General features: G+C 35.4%; 1 protein-coding gene across 6 annotated transcripts in view; it reads left to right on the forward strand.

Annotated features, from left to right (window-relative positions):
- gry (trafficking protein particle complex subunit 11 gry) overlaps nucleotides 1-18,575 on the forward strand; it is a 98,986-nt gene that overhangs the window by 25,967 nt on the left and 54,444 nt on the right. For 5 of the 6 annotated variants that reach the window (XM_081770988.1, XM_081770987.1, XM_081770986.1 and 2 more), the window contains exons 4-6: nucleotides 6,551-6,736; nucleotides 9,118-9,291; nucleotides 18,155-18,385. In XM_081770988.1, coding sequence (XP_081627114.1) covers nucleotides 6,551-6,736; nucleotides 9,118-9,291; nucleotides 18,155-18,385 — 591 coding nt within the window. Of the gene's footprint in view, nucleotides 1-4,752; nucleotides 4,962-6,550; nucleotides 6,737-9,117; nucleotides 9,292-18,154; nucleotides 18,386-18,575 lie in introns of those variants that run through there. The other variant, XM_081770990.1, reaches the window with a different exon arrangement.

An 18,575-nucleotide genomic window follows, 5' to 3' on the forward strand; every position in this document is an offset into this window, starting at 1 on the left:
GGGCTAATAGAGAGTGATCTATTTGTATCGTAAGTTGCTTTAACTATTTTATTTTCCATCTTTAATATAACTGTAACCACAAATATTCCTGATATGTTACAATGTTTCTCCTCCTGGTGTGGCTTTCCTGCGTGGTGCAACGTATCTGCAGTCTACAGTCCGATACTTGTAGCTGATGAAAAGTAATCAATTTGTGATGTGACATATCATCAGCCGACAAATATAAGCAGTTCAGAAAGAGAGGACTAGTATAATGTGATGTGTTGTAATGTTCGAATGATATATTTAGTACGTGGCTGTACTGAATATTATTGTTCACAAGTAGACCAAATTCAAGTTATGAATGGATACTAAAAGAAAGAAAAAAAGGAAAAATAAAATGAATAAAAACGATTGAAAATTCCCAATACTCGATAACCAATCTATCAATCAGTTGATTAACTATAGATTAATCAATAAGTTATTAAATGTTTAGTTATTATAAATATTTAACCATGGCTCAAATGTATGCAAAGCATATTGATAGGTGCCATTCAAAATGGAAAAGAAAAATATAATAGTAAATGCAGTTTAAAACTCGATGAAAAATCGATTTTGGTTACTGTATAAGCATAGGACTCATAAACAAAGTATGGTTAAACATTCATTACTACCTATGAACTAAGATACCATTTAGTATATATTGTAGTATTGTTTATTATTTTTGGGTTTTATTCCACTATTTTACGAGCTATATGGAGCCTAGAATCTGAACCTACTTACTTAACTTTAAATAATTAATCTTGATATTCATCAAATATTTAATATATTTTAGTTACGCTCAGTTTTACGTATTTCATTACAGAACATGCATATTTATGAAATCATTTTTATCGCGACGATTACATCAGCTACCTGCATAGTTCTTATGCTGTTTATAATTTAAGCATGCAGTAGAAGAAGAGCTAAGAAAACAAAAAGAGCTAACATCAAAGATAAGTTTTACGACCAACGCAATTTGTCAAGCATATATACTATCGACGAACAAATTTCTGACAATGATTTTATCCCCATTTCCCCAAACGTACGCCCACTAACACAAACGCCTGAACACGTTTCACTTCATGCATTAAAGCACTCTTGCGCAACACAAACTGATTCACTTTTAGACGTACAAGGCCAAGCCTTTTCAAGGACAAACAATACTCAACATTTTTCTTCACTCCACCAGAAAATCAACACTGACACAGCAAACACAAACAAATCTTCTTTTACTGAAACATTACAACCAAATCAAGAAACCACCTCTTCCAAAAAATTTCCTTCACCCGATACAGAATTCCTACCTCCATCACCACCCGATTTTCTATGGCCAAATTATAGTCATTCACGGAACACGAAGAGAAAAATCACTTTGAACCGCAAGCTATCCAACAAACGAATTTAAATGTTAAAAACAACAAGCTCACCGTTCCTTGCGAATGTTCAATATTAAGTGATGATTAAATAAACTCAACAGGATACTTTATTTCCCGCAAAGTGACGAACACTTACCACAAGAAATAAATAAAATACAAATTTTATAGAGAAAACCGCACGGACCCTACGCTCGGACATCGCAGAATTGACTGCAATCTTTCAGCTCCCCTTCTAGCAATAAGTAATTTTCTTCAGCTCTGTGCCAACTAGTGTGCTATCTTCATTAGTGTTATTAGTGCCATAATTAATAGTGAAAAATATATCAGTGAAAGTTTGATACCAAATATCTTATTAAAGACGGTGTTTGAAGTGCTAGTTTTTCAGAATTTTAACGTTTAAATATATTATAAGTGTCTGAAAAAAAAAAAAATAAAAAATGGGTACAAAAACAACAAAAATTATTTTCATTTATTATAATAATTTATTAATGAGATGTACCCAATGTCGTGAACTCAGCATCTTATGTATACCAGAGCGTCGTTTCAAAGGCGCCTTGCTACTCATAAAAACCATTTATCTTACATCCCGCCGAGAGTAATGATGGGCGCTCGTTCCCTGTTCATTGGATGTGGACGGAACCAGTGACTGTTTCTGAACTACTGTGGGTGTTGTTTTTGTTTCATTTTTCCATCGCTTGATGGCAGCATGTCCTGGAACATTTTCCAATACTTAAATTTATTTCCAAGAACATAACGCTAAAGGAACTTTAACTTATTAAATTATTGTAGAATAAAGCTATATTATAATCTTTAAATATCATAAATGACAGAAAGACAATATTTATGAGTAATTCATACAGTATACACGCAAAAAAAGACAATTATTTTACTTTAATCTATGTATATTTTACATTTATTTTTGTATCTTTTATTATTATTCTAGTGTCGCACAATTGCAGACAGTGTAAATTTGGTGTTGGTTTTATCACATTTAATATTTTGATCATTTAATATCATACCAAGATTGCATATAATGTATATACTCACATGCTATTTTTATGTATAAATATTTTTTTTTTTCCTTTTCCTTTCGACAACGCTCCCGTGTCGAAGATTCAATCTCCGGGGGATGTTAAGGTACTTGAGTGCAAAACTAATCAATGCTACGATATATTGTATTTTTAAAGTAATCCAACTTAATTTTTATTTACATCATCTCTTGTATTTGTTAAATTTTATTATCTTGCAAAAGGTTCAAAAAGAAATTATGTCATAGAGTTAATTCACATTAATTATGATTCCTGGTTATCGTTATGAAACAAGGTCCTGCAAGCTAGTATATTACATCAAAAGAACTTACATAATAAGACTGTTAAATAACTGTTACTAAATCAGCATTTATTCTCATAAGTGTATCATGGCAAATGTTTTGTAATATTGTAAATTCATTGTATTCATTCTTTCGAGTAATTTCATAGATTGGCAGAATTTAAAATATCTGGAATTTTGTGTCCTGAGAATTTTTAAGATTTTGGTCAGCAGGATGTTCTTCCTCGACTGAGGCTCCACGTGTCTGCTGATGCCGTTGTTGTCTGGAGACTTCTTTGAAATCTGCATTTTCCGTTTTTCGGTTATATAAAATGATTCCTTCGAAATTTAAGGAGAGTGTAGAAGTAGAAGGAGAGACGCGGACATAGACGTTACTCGAACCGCCGTAGAAAGAATTTTGGAGTATCTTCAGAGTATAGATAGACTATTGAACGCGTCACGACTTGTAGAATAGTTAGAAGTATTACGCATCCGCGACATGCGACTTGTGAATTAACGTTACGATATAATCCGAGCTGGAATAGTTTTTAAAGGATTTAAGAAGGACTCCTATTATTATGTGCTCTAATCACCAAACCATATAATTCCCTTAGGATATTCTTATATTGACCGAAGACAGAGATTTGGATTTGGATCTTCTTGAGAGCAAGGAATCAGCGACACATCAGATATGACATTTTTTTGGCCTAATTCCTTTATCATTATTAGGCCTTACAGACTCCAGATAACTAAACATAACCAATCTAAGTTACTCAGAACCTCACTTACCCTTTTTATAAACTTGTTTCAAATAAATCAGAATAACATGAACACAAAAGCTTTACTATTTCTCACATCAACTGAGTTCAGCTTACATATTAAACAATTTTAGCTCAAATTTTGGAGCGTAGTTAAGAGAGAAATCTAAAATATTTCTCTAGTTTAGTCTGGTTATTACTCATTAGCTACTATCCCCAGACACAGATAAAATTAGAGTAAGCCAGGCTAACAGTATATTATTGGATATGATAAGGGTTTTGGTTTGTTAAAATAAAAGGCTATTCAAAGAGAGAGAGAGAGAGAGACTTATCAATTTAGTGGAAAAACCTGGGATGTCTGGGTTGGCAACGGTCAAGTGGCAAACGCAGCGCCGATCTGTTGTTCATGGTGTGTTAGGACAAACTTCATACTACATGAGGAGCAGTAGAGCGACAGTGTACAGTAAACTGAGCAGACGGTGATAGTGTAAAATGGACGACCTTTGGTTTCTAAAGAGGGCAAATTTTTCGCACTCAGTTATGCGGTGCATGCGGCACGAAAGAGGCAAGTGTTAGATGCGTCAGTAAGGACAGTGTCGAAGGTTATGAGGGCTTACAAAACTCAGAGTGAAACAACATCAACGAAGAGAAACAGTAGTCGGAAGAAAATCCTAACTGATAGGTTCCGCCAAGTACTTCGGATTTTCACTCAGAACCATCGTACGACTGCGGTGCAAGTAACGGAGGAATCGAAGTAGCGCCTCCCACAATCTGCGTGGACAATCACGGTCCGTCATGAGTTAAATGACAGATATATGAGGTCGCATCGCACTGGCGAAACCACTGTAAAGGCACCATAACGCTTTATCACGATGTTAGCGTTATCACGAACATCAACATGGGTCGTTGATGACTGGAAACGTGTGATATGTTCGCATGAGTGATCGTTCGTCTTATTTCAATCCACGAAAATGTTTATGTTGACGTACGGTCGAGGAATCATATGGTCCTCAGTGTTTCTGTCCAATTGTGAAACATGGCGGCGGTTCTGTGATGCTGTGGACCACAATATGATTTTCAGTGGGTCTTGTGCTGACGCATACCGGTCGCTTCACTGTCCATGACCATGTCGCCATTCTAGGGGACCATGTATCCTATGTTCTAGATGTTTCCGGGCAATGACTCCGTATTCCAGAATGATAATGTGTCCATTCACTCAGCTGATGCTGTTGCGGCATAGTTGGAGAAACAGTGGGACGAGGTTGAACACCTACGCCGAACTTTCGGACTTTAACATAATTCAACACATGTGGTCCGTTTGGGAGACATAAATTGGTACAGATTTCCACGTCCATCCTGTTCACGGAACTGAATAAAGCACTACACATAGAGTGATGTACTATTCCACTTGGTACCGTTCACTACCTCTATGACTCCATTCCATGTCGTATCAGAAGTACTCTGAGAGCGAAAAGTGGGCAGGTACCATATTAATCTGGTAAGTTGCACTTTTTTCAGGTGTTTTCTATTAAATTGATAAGTATATGTATTTTCCAAGCTTTTTTTTTTTTTAATGTAGTATCTACATCTTATACTTGCTTGATAAAAAGCTTACTATGTTGGGTGAAAGAGTACTCTTAAATACAGGGAGTCCATAAAGTTCTGCAGGAAAGTAAAACTCTATAACTTGGAAACCGTTATGTTTAAGTGTATAATTTTTTAGGGTTGGAAGAAGGGAAGTTTAAAGTTTTGTTCTGGCCACAATGCTCGATGACGTATGCGCTGGTAATCACGTGACTTAAGATGGGGTCTATTAAAGAAAAGGCACAATGTGTTTTGTGGTTTGTGGAATTAAAATCTTGCGTTTCAGTGCGGAGAAAGTTCCAAACAACGTATGGGAAAACACCCCCAGCAGAAACAAGTATCAAGACGTGGTACGAGAAGTTCAAAGAAACGGGAAGTGTGTCAGATTTACCACGCAGTGGAAGGCCAGGAACGAGTGACGATGTGATTCACACGTTGCAAAACAGCGTAGCCAGGAGTCCAATGAAGTCGCTTAAACGTAGGTCATTGGAACTGGGAATACCCAACAAGTCAACGTTACACAAGTTCGTACGCAAGAATTTGAAGGTCCGGCCTTATAAGTTAAAATTTGTGCACGAGCTGATAGAGGAATACTGTGACATGAGAATGGAATTCTGTGAGTCAATGCTTATCCGCTTACAAGAAGATGGTGACCTTCTGTCTCGATTTCTGTTTTCAGATGAAGCCACATTTCATGTGTTGGGAAAAGTGAACAGACACAACTGCCGAATTTTGGAGGTGGAAGAACCACGTGAATTCGAGGAGCACAAGCGGGGTAGTCCCAAAGTCAATGTGAGGTGTACTGTTTCAATGGACCACATTATCGGCCCTTTTTCTTCGAGGAAGAGACGGTAAATGGTAACAATTATCTGAACATGTTACAGACATTCCTTTTGCCAGAACTTACTAGGTTAGGCATCCTTAATAAGGTCCACATGCAACACTATGCCCTTCAAGTTCGACAGTTTCTTAACGAAGAATTTAAGAAGAGATGGATTGGCTGAAGAGGACCCACACCTTGGCCTGCAAGATCACCAGATTTGTCGCCTTGTGATTACTGGCTGTGGAGACACGTGAAGACCAAGGTATATTCGCAGAAGCCAGTTAATCTACACGATCTCAAGAACAAAATAATTGATGTGATTTTGAACATTCCAGACGAGCACCGCCAACACGCAATTCTTGGTTTCCCAGAAAGACTGCAAGAGTGTTTGGACGTGAATGGTGCACAGTTGAAGGTTTGGCAATGAACCTTAACTAGCTGAAACAAAACTTTGAACCTTTCTGTAAGTACACCAAAAAGTATTTGTTAATACATTACGTAGTTTCCAAGTTATAGAGTTTTACTTTCGTGCAGGACTTTATGGACTCCCTGTAAATTAAAAATTAAGTAACTGGTGTTCGTTTCTAATTTAGCAAGAAATGAAAAAAGATAGGAAAAACTAAGAGGTGTTTAATACACTCTGTTAATGTGTTCAACTGTTTGTTTGTTTGCGATTTTAGGGCTGCCTTGGAAGGTCGAAACACTCGGGTTGCAGTAGTTCTTATCCAACAAACAGCCCCGCTACCTGCAGGAGAAGATATAATGGCAGCAGAGAGGGCTTCTGCCCTCTGTGCAAGCTGTGAATTATCAGCGAAATCACTGTTTGTTCTTCCGCATAGTGATCATTTACATGGATATACTTTAAGGTACAGACTAAATCTTCTCCCTCGTTCTGTTGGCACTTGTAACTAATAAAAATACGTTTTTTTAAATGATTGTTTTATTGATGATAGTATTATCTTAAATGTGTTTTTAAAATATTGAAATAATATATTTAGTATTTTCAATTTTAATTCTTCACACTAGTTCTTACTAAATACTATGAGAGACTTAAAGATACTATTGGACGTATAATTCAAGATTGTCCGTAAGTGTCCTGAAAATTGTAGAAAGCTACAAACGTTTTCGTCGAATCACTGTTACCAATATCACACTGAGGAAGTCGATTGTTCGACCATTTGAAGTTTTCTTCAATTTTCTGGACGTTTATATACAGGTTTTAAACCATGAAACAAGTAGCCATTTATAACGTAGAAGTTTATTTGTCTAATATGTAGCGGGAAACTGGTGATTTGGGTATACGAGGTGCGTACTAAAGTTACGTGGCGTTTATTCAATATTTGGGTGAGACATTTCTCAGTGTAATCTCCTTTCACCACACACACACCATTTCAATCTTTGTACCTCACTAGCAAAAGTACTTGAGATAAGTCTTTTTTGACGGAAATGTATTAGAAACTTAAAATATGTTATTTCGAGAGCACTTCTGTACTGAGAACGTCTGTTTCGCATTGAATTTTTCAGTTCTGAATATGAACAAATGACGCTGGGGAGTTCTTGAGATCAGAATGGGTGTTCTTATCTTGTAAAAAGCCTTCTTTGATCACTTCAAGTTGGCTGTCAAAAGTCTTGAAATGAGAGAATCCTGCTAGTTTACAGGTATTCTCAACGGTTAGTGTTTTGACCTATATGACCAGGGCGTCATTAGGAGCAGAGTTTTTTGAAGTGGTTGTACAAATTGGGCTTTCAGATCTTCAGTTGATCCACTTCCGCATAGTACAGTTAGCTAGGACAATGTCCCCACAAACATCCTTCAACCAGGATAAATGCCGATTCCTTTTCACAACATTAAACAAAATCTTTAGCCGTCTATATGTTGAAGTCCGTCATTTCAGGTCAATATTTAAAAGGGCTTTTTCTTCACAAATGAATATATAGAAGCGTAGAAGCTTGAAATTTTGTACAGCTACGCTTTAAATTCTAAAGGTAATTCAGGTTTAATTACATTAATTTGACCTTATTAGTTTATGAAATACGACAAAACGGTACACACAAAAGAAGCTTCCTAAAGATTTTTTTAACTTCTTTGTTCTTTAAAATTAAGAAATGCCAAAACGATAGATTATAAAATTTTCTTTTTATTTTCTCGTAAGCCTTTAGCACATATCTGTATGTAATAAATTATTAGCACGGGTGTCTTTGTGTGTGCAGTTCCGGTTTAATTCTTGGTTGAGAGACAGGAATTTTAACTTGTCTCAGCATCATGAGTTATTTAGAGAACTAACTGAATTTATAAGTAGCAAACTTAGTTTAGAAGATCAGAAGTAATTGCGATTGTAGCTAATGGGCTCTTGATACGATGTCCTGGTTATTAGATTGGTGAACAATTCCCGACTGATCACCCCCTTCCCTCCATCCAGGAGTTCAGACTTGGCACCCCTTGATTTTATCTGAAACTGCTTCAAGAACATGGTATACAGTAAGAACATCCTGGAACTTATTTCTCAAAGCAATAACTCTTGTAATATGTTTTTACAAGTCGTAAATATCATAATAATAGTGAAAGTCATTTTTAGATACTAATTCTGATACCGTAATTTGTCATGATTTTATGGTATATACAACTGTACAATATTTGGTTTTGAAAAGGAGCCATGGTGACTTAGTGATAGCATGTTCGCCTGTAGTGAATGGGGTCCTTGGTTCGATCCCAGCTCACGCCAAGTGAACTTTGTGGTGTATAAACACCGTGTGCGTGGGTTTTCTCGGTGTTCTCCCACTTTCTTCATTCCACCATTCCATTCACTTTTCATCATCATCGTCTCCTTTAACCTAGCCGACATAACCGTGGGACATAAATCTTAAAGATTCCATTTTTGGTTTCCAAAAAATATTACACTGGTATTACAATACTAGTAGTTTTGAGAAATAGGTCTTAGAACGTAACTCATTGTAAGAAACGTATCGTATCATGCTATATTCAAATCATTTTATACGTCTTTTGTCGTTGTTGTTAGTAGGAACCGGATAAATTTTTCAACTTTGCGTAACAGTTAGCAGCGGCCGTATTGCACACTGCATTTCAAGTGAACATTTTTCGATTGTTCGAAACGTACGGAAACCATGTATTACCACCGTATAGGTTGACAACTTTGTAAGTTGAACGTTTTCCGTAGAACCAAACCTGGCCACTTAAACAGGTTGTATTGATTAATTTTATTGACTTTAATATTCCTCTTTTCCACAGGTTAGAGAATGCTTTCTATGACTTAGCACAGAATTATTATCATCATGAAGTAAAGAATGTAAAATCTCACCGAGAGCACTTAAACAAGACTACCCACCAATATTTGTTTGTCCGGCATCAATTTAAAATGGGATTTCTCAACGAATTGAAACAAGATATTCATACTGCATATAAGTAAGTATTCGTTATTGAAATGTGTTTACAGATATTATAATAATAAGCTCCTTCACACATTTTGAAACACCTTATATTTTTGGATATTTACATTGTGTTTCAGCTGGGTGAGTTGTTTGCAACAGGTGGGTTACGGTTAAATTACTGTATATAAAGAAAAACGGGAATGTCTTATTATAAGTAAAAAAATTAACCTATACAGTCTGAAGAGTACTTTCTTCAAATTTCATCCTTCATGTCCTATAGTTTCACCACACTATAATTCCACTTCATTGAACAATAGTAACAAACATTGTGATTCTTAAAAACCTCCAGGGAAAGTTTTGCATATCTAGCTTTGCAATAGAATCATATATAGTATCTTTAGCATGAGCCTAAATCAAGGAAGTCGTGTCCAAACGGAGAAATATTGAAGATTTGCTATTACGCTATGCCCCACGGCTTGAACTTAGGGAAAACCAGTTTCATATTTATAGGTAGCAAGATAGTTTATTGAAATGATGATTTTTTTTCTTTCTTCGATGTTTGATTTCTTCTATGGGTGTGAGCATAAGTGTATCTAATATAAGTTATTATCTAAATACAGGGTGTCTACTGACCTGGAAAACCTTGAAAACCTGGAATTAGCCTGGAATTTACTTTTGGACCTGGAAAACCTGGAAATAGCCTGGAATTGGACGAGGAACCTGGAAGTTTTAAAATTGTTTTTCAAATATTGTTTTTGGGATTGGTATGGAATAAGTATATTTTTGTAAAATAGAAGAAAGTTATATACTACAGCGTAAGTTAAAAGCCAATAATAACTTATTCAGTGGAGATGTAGTTGAGAAAGACAGACAGACGTGAGCAGAGTGCAGGCGGTGAATGTGAATTGTGAATTTTTTGCAGTATCGTTCGACGAAAGCGTAAACACTATCTCACAGAAAAGTCAAATGGACTTAGTAGTTCGTTTCTAGCACAGTGACGAAAATAAAGTTTTAACACGTTATTTAACATTAGTATTCCTCGGCCATGGTACTGCCCAGGATTTGTTAAGTACATTTATAAATACTTTCAGGGACAAGGGTCTCGATATTTGTAAGTTACTTTAGGTTTCTCTTGATGACCCCAACGTTAACTTGAAATTTCTGAGTGATTTGAAGGCCTATCTGAGTGAAGAAAATGAAGGTCCACAGCTTTTGGAGACAGGAACGTGCTCTTTACATATTGTTAATGGGGCTTTTAAGACTGCGCATACCAAAGCTGGTTGGAATGTGGCAGAGTTTTTGAGAGCGTTGTACTATTTATTCAAGGACTTCCCTTCAAGAAGAGCAGATTTCATGGCAGCATCTGGAACAGCAGTTTTCCCTCTTAAGTTTTGTTCTATTAGGTGGGTGGAGAATTCTAGTTATCAACCGTGCCATAACTATGATTCGTGCTTTAAATTTTATGTTGATGCAGTGAAAACAAAACCTCCTGAAACATCAAACTTGTCTGAAAGTAAAAGCCCACATCTCTGATGTACTGTTGCCTGCTAGATTAGGGTTCCTTCAGTCCGTATCTGTAGAACTAGAAGAATTCCTCACTAAGTACCAGACAGACAGTCCATTACTACCGTTTCTATGGAATGACCTAAACACGTTGATTCGTAGTTTAAGCCGCTTCGTAAAAGATGATGTCTTAAAAGTAGCTAAAACTTATCAAAAACATCTATTGAGGTCAGTTTTTTTTAATAAAGACATCTTAAAACCACTTAATCTAGTTGATGTTGGATTTTCTGCGGTTACATCGCTTAAAAGAGTGAAGAATGTTGATATATTGAACTTTAAGAAAGAATGCAGAAGATTCTTGCAAGAACCTGTAAAAAACTTATGCTAAAATGTCCTTTAAAATACAATTTAACAAGAGCCGCAAATTGCTTGTCTCCAGAAACTATGACCAACGAAACCCGTCGTGAATCACGTATCACACTCGCCCTGGAGACATTAGTCGAGAAGGAGCAAATAACACCTGTAAATGCTGATATGGTGAAACGGGAATATTTAAAATTTTGTTCAGACCAAGACACAGCACGAGAACTGTCAAATTTCAGTTAAAAAATGACAGATTAGACGTTTTTCTCCATGATCTGTTAAGTAAAGGTGTCTCCAATGCGTTTAAAACATTCATGTATATGATGTATACTTTTCCATAGCAACGCAGCAGTGGAAAGGAGTTTCTCCATTAACAAAGAGTGCATTGTTGGAAATCTCCAAGAGGAGTGCTTGATTGCCCAGAGAAGTGTGTTGGATGCTGTACGTGTTGCTGGTGACATACATAATATGAATATCACAAAGGGTATGATCCAGTATGTGAGGAATGCATCAAGCAGAAGAAATGAATATCTGAAAGACCGCGGTGAAAAACAAGACAGAGTAGCTCGAGAAAAGAAACATTAAGAAGAAAATAAGAGTTGGAATTAAAGAAGAAAAGAATATTAACTGACGCCGAAGCAGAAGTAGATGCGTTGGAAGAACAGACGAAAAAGTTAAAAGGGATGTTGAACTCTAGAAGTTAAATGTAAAAAACTGCTCACTGTGAAAGCTGTTTTCTATATTTGTTCATATAATGTATGGGGTTCCATATTTTTTTCAGTTTTTTAAACTTTCATGTTACAATAAATTTTTAAATGTAACTGATGACCAGTCCCCATCCAAGAAGAATGTGCAGTAACGTTTAACAATATAGACTACTTTGCATCAAGAATTTGTATTATATATGATCATTTTCTTTTTACTTCTAAACTAATACTAGTTTGACAAAAATGGCGGGAAAATAGCTTACTCACCGCTAAGTCCTACCAGTACTTAGCATAAAATACCACAAGAGTACTTTAAAGGGGAGTGCTTGTAATAAAATACTCTTGTGGTATTTTATCCCATAACTTAGCGGTGAGTAAGCTATTTTCCCGCCATTTTTGTCATTGTTCATCAACACTCACGTGCTACTACTATAATATTAGTTTATTTGAAGTAATGTTTTTGACGGAAATTTACTATTATACAGGGTGAACCTTAACTAAACCGATAAACTTCGGGAGGTGATTCCCGAATCCGAAACAAGAAAAAAATTCCTCTAATTTTTCTCCACGGTACATAGTTTTGGAGCTACAAGGTGCCAAAAGTGGGGAAAAATGAACTTCCGATGCCTATATTTCCAAACCTATCCAACGCAGGGAGTGCAGCTTAATATCTCTTTAAGGAAGTCTTATCTGTTCTGAACATATGACTTCCTTTGTGAGATTTTAAGCAGCACTCTCTACTTTGGATAATTTTGGAAATGCAGGCGTCGAAAGTTCATTTTTCCACATTTTCGGCACCTTTTAGCTCGGAAACTATGCGCCCTGGAGAAGAGTTAAAAGAACTTTTTTTTTTCTTGTTTGGGTGCCGACAGGGTTGGGTAATTACGCGTAAAAAAAGGTTTTCTACGTGACGTGTAAAATACGCGTAAAAAACGCGTAATTTACGTAAAATACGTAAAGTACGTAAAAAATTAGAAACAGGTCTACAAATTAAAAGAAAAACGTTCTACGCGCTGAGCTTTAAAAAAAATTCTTCCTAAAATTGTATGAATCTAGCTGGATTTTGCAATACTTAATCCGTAACCATAAACTGGGAATTTTGTATTGGCTTTGTAAAGTAGCATTGTATAATACGGTTTGCATGCGTGACTGTTCAAAACCCATTTCATCATGTTGCATGTTTTAAACCCTCTGTAATCGAGAAAAGTTTTATGCCAGAGAAGCCATGGAAGAAACTATTGTGCAATATAACAACAATGGTAAGCCTTCGTGGTCTCCATTTGTGACGACTTTCTGCAATGTCTGAGAAAAGCACCACGAACAAGTAGAGGAGTTTCTGTTGGAAAACCTCGGCCCTTCAGGAATAACTAGCTACCAGCAATATCGGGGAAAATGTGGAAATTTTGAAGAACTTATGAAGAAGGGAATTACAACACCACGCACATTCTGGTATTTCGCTACTCGACAACATAAGGAGTTGTCGGAATTTGCTATGAAGTTACTGAACATCCTAGCATCTTCAGCGCAAATTGAAAGACTTTTTCTCAAATTGGTCCTTTGTCCATAACGTCACAAGAAACCGGCTCAGCTTCGAACGTTCGAAGAAACTACTTCAAATATACTACACCCTCAAATTACAAGACCACTCAAGTTATGAATATTGGTGTCATTAAGAGTATTATGTTCGAATTGTACTAAACTATAATTGAAATGGCATGTAACTTTTTTTTTTTTTTTTTGAATTAAAATAATGGCTAAGTTTTAAATGAAATGATATACGCAGTTTTATTGGAACCAAGTGAAATATATTCAGTATTCGAACTAGGAAGAAAGACAAATTGTTTCTTTACACACACACACACACACACACACAAAACGAAGAAACAAATAGTTTGATATTCTGTTGAGTATTTTCTTCAGTTTTGTCTATTTATTATGAGCATGAAAAATGTCTACATTAAATGTTCAAATGATAGTCAAGTGCTAAGGGAAGTAATATATTTAGTGTTGTTGGACTTGGAAGAAAAGAGCAAAATAAATGAGTTCATTCCGAAAATTTAGTATAATGTTCTGTTGGGTGCTTTTATATTTTTTCAATTGTGTGTGTTTAAAATGAGAATCTAATAACTTTTACATCGAAAATTCAATATGTCCCAGTGCTAAGTAAAGTGGTATATATAGTATCGTTGAGACGTGGAAGAAAAACAAATGTTTATTCTAAAATTTCATTATTTCAATATTCTGATCAGTATTTTTCGTATCAGTTATGTGTGTGTGTTAGTGTGTAATATGAAGGTGAAATGAGCCTAACAGTCAATCTGTTTTTCTTTTCTAATAGAAGTTTCAAAGTACCGGTATACTGAAATGTTTCGAGTTTTATATTAAAAGCTGCAAAGGTATAACATATCCGAACCAACACATATTTTTAATGTGTGTGCTTATATGGTGGGTGGTTGTGCTTGTGTGTCCGCTAATAGGTGGAAAGTAGTAGTGGGCCGGCGAGGGGCTATCCAAAATTATCTTTTATTACTATGATTTGGCATGAAATCATTACTTTTAAATATAATGTTTAGAAGATAATAATGTTTTAATGCTTAAATAAGAAAACTAAGCTTACAATATAACCGACTATTCAAAATGATCTTAGTTTTAATGAATGAAATATAGTTTTCTACGTCTGCGTAAAAAACTGGTTTTCTACATGATGTATATTACTAGTAAATTACGCGTAATTTACGTAAAATACGTAACAAGTAAATTACCTTGCCAACCCTGGGTGCCGAGAATCATTTCCCGAAGTTTGTCGGTTTAATTAAGGTTCACCCCTGTATAGTATTCCTACATAAGGATATTTAAATCTACTGCACATTTTTCTCAACCGGCCTTCTGGTAGTGGATATTTTAATTAAACATTTTCTTGTGTAAAATGTTTTGAGAACCTACATTTCAATCAGTTTTTTTCTTTTCATCTTGTCACTTAAAGAAACTATCACTTGCCATATGCATTCTCTAATTATAACCAGTTTTTGTTAAGAACTATATAAAATTGCATTAACTTATACGTGTTACAATAAATGTCACTCTACTGAATAGACCTGGAAAAAAAGGAAAAATAAACCTTGAAAACCTTGAAAAAACCTGGAATTTGAAAATGAACATTTAGTAGACACCCTGTAAATAGCACAAAAATGAATGGAATGATTTATACACGTCTCTATAAATTAAAATAGGAAGAGAACGTTATAGTGTAGTTGGACTAGTTTATTCACAGGGTATTAGCAATAATTTTATCATAGTTAAAGCATTTTGAAGCCGTCTTTACGAGTATGTACTGTAAGACCTTTATTTCTTCAAGATCCTGTAAATCGCAAACCAATTCATAAGGAAAGAGAGAAGAAAGATAAATAACATTATTTTGCATGAAAGATATGTAAAAGTTTTAAAACCTTAATGGATTTTTAGAAGATGTTTTGTACATATTAATAGATCTCAGATAAAACTAATATCAACTTAAATTTATGATCATGCCTGCAGGACCACGATTTCTTCGAATGTTGCTTTTAAGAAAGACATCCCAGAGCGTCCTCTAAACGAACTATCAACCATCAACTGCAATACGTTGTAATAACGTGTAGAGGTTCTAGGATGCATTTTTTACATAGAAAAAGAATTCACTTTGCATCCGGTGCTCTTCGTACTTCTATATTTCGACCCGCGCTGGAGCTATGGTCCGAACACACCTACCGCAGACTGGAAAAAATTACTGAGACATTGTTTAGTTTTTAGTCCTGTAATAACGAAACACTCCAAGTGTTCAAGACGCACTAAAATATTTAACACGTAACAGTTCGAAATATGTCCATTCATTTTTAAAGTGTAAAATGTCCTCTTTTGAAAATGTCTCGTTTAGGTATTTCTACTTCCCACTATCTTGTTTCACGGTGTGCACTATTCTCTTGGAGTAATTCTGTTCCGTCTGTTCGTTTGTGTACAAAATTTGTTTTAGTTATTAAAATTATGTTCATATCTTTGCTATACGTGTACCACGCTAGCTTCTTGCTTGCGTTTGTGTTGGTAAGAATGACTTCTCACAAACGAGCTTGGACATCCTCACCATACTTCTTTCTGTCGGTGAGAGGCTTTGGCCAAAATGAAAAATGTTTGAGAGAAATTTGGGAGAACTATAGGTCCACACATCTAAATTTGGAATTAAACTAAATCACATAGTTTTATAAAATTTTAGTAATATAGAGCTAAAGTTTGTGCGGGCGGATGGTCAAATTTAGTTCTTAACGGTTAAAATGAAAAATTTGTGACGCAAAAATTTCCCTCTTACGAAAATCAAACTCATAACTAATTAAGACAAGAAGTTAATTGTAAGTTAAGGCAATAGCTTAAAGCTTGTGTACAAGAGTACATTTACTCACCTGTGCGTCCTTTAAACTGGTCTGAGTTCTATTTATTTCACACAAACACACTACACTTCACTCTCTCCAATAGTTCTTGCTTCGAGCGACGATTGCGAGCTTTTTTTAAAATTTTTTTTAATAAATAGGTAGAGCTATTATTTCGGCCGATCTTAACGGATAACCTTGAATTTAATGCCCGTCCGTTACTCCACACGATAACTCTTGAACGAAAGCGAATTTATAAACACATTTGTGACTAACTGTTTATAAGATAGTGTATGTACTCTATTATGAGTAATCACTTACCTTATGGTCCACCTTAAACGTGAATATTATCTTGCCTTGTTAAGCAACAGATGCGTCTGTTATTAATCCTATTTGACTAAAGTGAAGATAATGTCTCTGTGTAGATACCTTATTATGCATTTAGTATGATTAACAGTATATGATGTAATAATCTTATTCCTGTAATCTTTATTGACTGTCATAACAACGATATTATAGGTATTGAAAAATGTGAGTCATCCACTTGATATATTACTGTTTATCCCACACTTTCTGAGCTGGATGACCTTAATATCTTTGGATTTCTTTATGTGTACTAATGGCCACATCAATGCAAATGCATAAATCGATGGTTACTACTGTGTACAAATACCGTCATTTGCACTATCATGTTCACACTAATATTACAGATATATAACATATAGAACGTCCACTTAATATTTAAATCATTATTGTTTACTTATACTGACAGATGGCTATTATACTTACAGGTTTTCTTGATGTCACAATGTTGGCGTGCAGAGCTCATTCGTGGCTAAGCGGTTAGTGTACGCGTCTATGGCGTGGGAGACACGGGTTCGATTCCCGGCAGGAGCTTATGTGGTTCGGATTCCATGTTAATCAGTCCCATCTCATATAGCCTCGCTGCTGAAAGGGACGTTAAACTCAAAATCAATTCAAGTATGTTGGCGTGTACTTACAGAGCGAACGATGCACCTCCTAATTATTAAAATATCTACTTCTCACATTTGGTATCAAATCCATAAACACAAATATCGTCTTCTGGCGTTAATGGATGTTGCGTATATATTTCGATCTTTCACAACTATTCTCTACCTTATTTCGGACCATGTTTTTTCATTGGTTCCATCTGGCTTCTCTTGTTTCTAGCGTGGTAAAGGTTGGCACTTCCATCACTCCCAATTATCACTGTTCCCAACGTTAATGTTATTATCGCCTTTTTGACTGGCGATACATCATTATTATTATTATTATTATTATTATTATTATTATTATTATTATTATTATTATTATTATTATTATTATTATTATTATTATTATTATTAGCAATAGATAGCGAGAGCGAATATCTCGACGGAGTTCATTAATTGAATCAATCCGTTAACATCTTAACACGCAAGTCCGCTCGTTAATCCACAGTAATTCTTGAACGAAAGCGAAATTTTAAATTCTGTTGTTTTCAATAGATAGCTATAGTGCTGCCAAAATGTCTTGAGCCGTGGCAAAAATGCGAACTAAAGCTCACGCTCACGCGTTGAGCCAAAAAGCGTTCGGTTGTTGCTAAGCGAGAGAGTTGATGACAAAAGGGAGTGGAATTCCTTCAGCCAATAGCAACGCTTGGAACGAAAGACTAGGTGTCAAGTCAATGTAGTATATCTATAGTGTGATTATCTCTGCCGAGTTTGTTTATGGAGTCAATCAGTTAATATTTTCACAGGTAATGTTGGCTATTCCTATCTCATTTATTCATAAAGTATGTTTCGTGTGGTTCCCTTTACTGTCTGTAGCAGAGTTTATTTGGTATGTATCCTATTACTTTTTTAAAGTAATACTTTATGCACTTTCTTTTACAATATATTGTGATACTAACAGTTAATTTCTGTTACAGACTGTACACCCAGGCGTATTCTAACTTGATGGAAGTACGCATAGTCGATACGAACAATCTTGAAATTAAGACAGTAGCAGGATTCATAAACTATAAAATATGCAAATTGATGTTTCAGCTGAATTTACCAAGAGATTCGATTGCGCAGTTCAGAAAACATACAGAGTATTTTAAGAATAGAGTAGGGCCGAAAGAATTGACCTTTGAACACCATGCATGGATGTCTAAACAGTAAGTAGTATTGCACTAGTTACACATATTATTTGTTTCAAGGATTCTAACGAGTTAATTAAGCTGGAATTGCAAGTCCTAAAAGTAATATACCCATTTCAGGCGTATTAAAACATTGCAGGAAATTTGCAGTGAGACCAGTTAGGTTACATACTTCATAAATTTTAAAAGAAATAAGTAAAAAAATTTA

The sequence above is a fragment of the Thermobia domestica genome, chromosome 9, assembly GCF_964235325.1.
Source record: "Thermobia domestica chromosome 9, izTheDome1.hap1.1, whole genome shotgun sequence".
Classification (NCBI taxonomy): Eukaryota; Metazoa; Arthropoda; class Insecta; order Zygentoma; family Lepismatidae; genus Thermobia; species Thermobia domestica.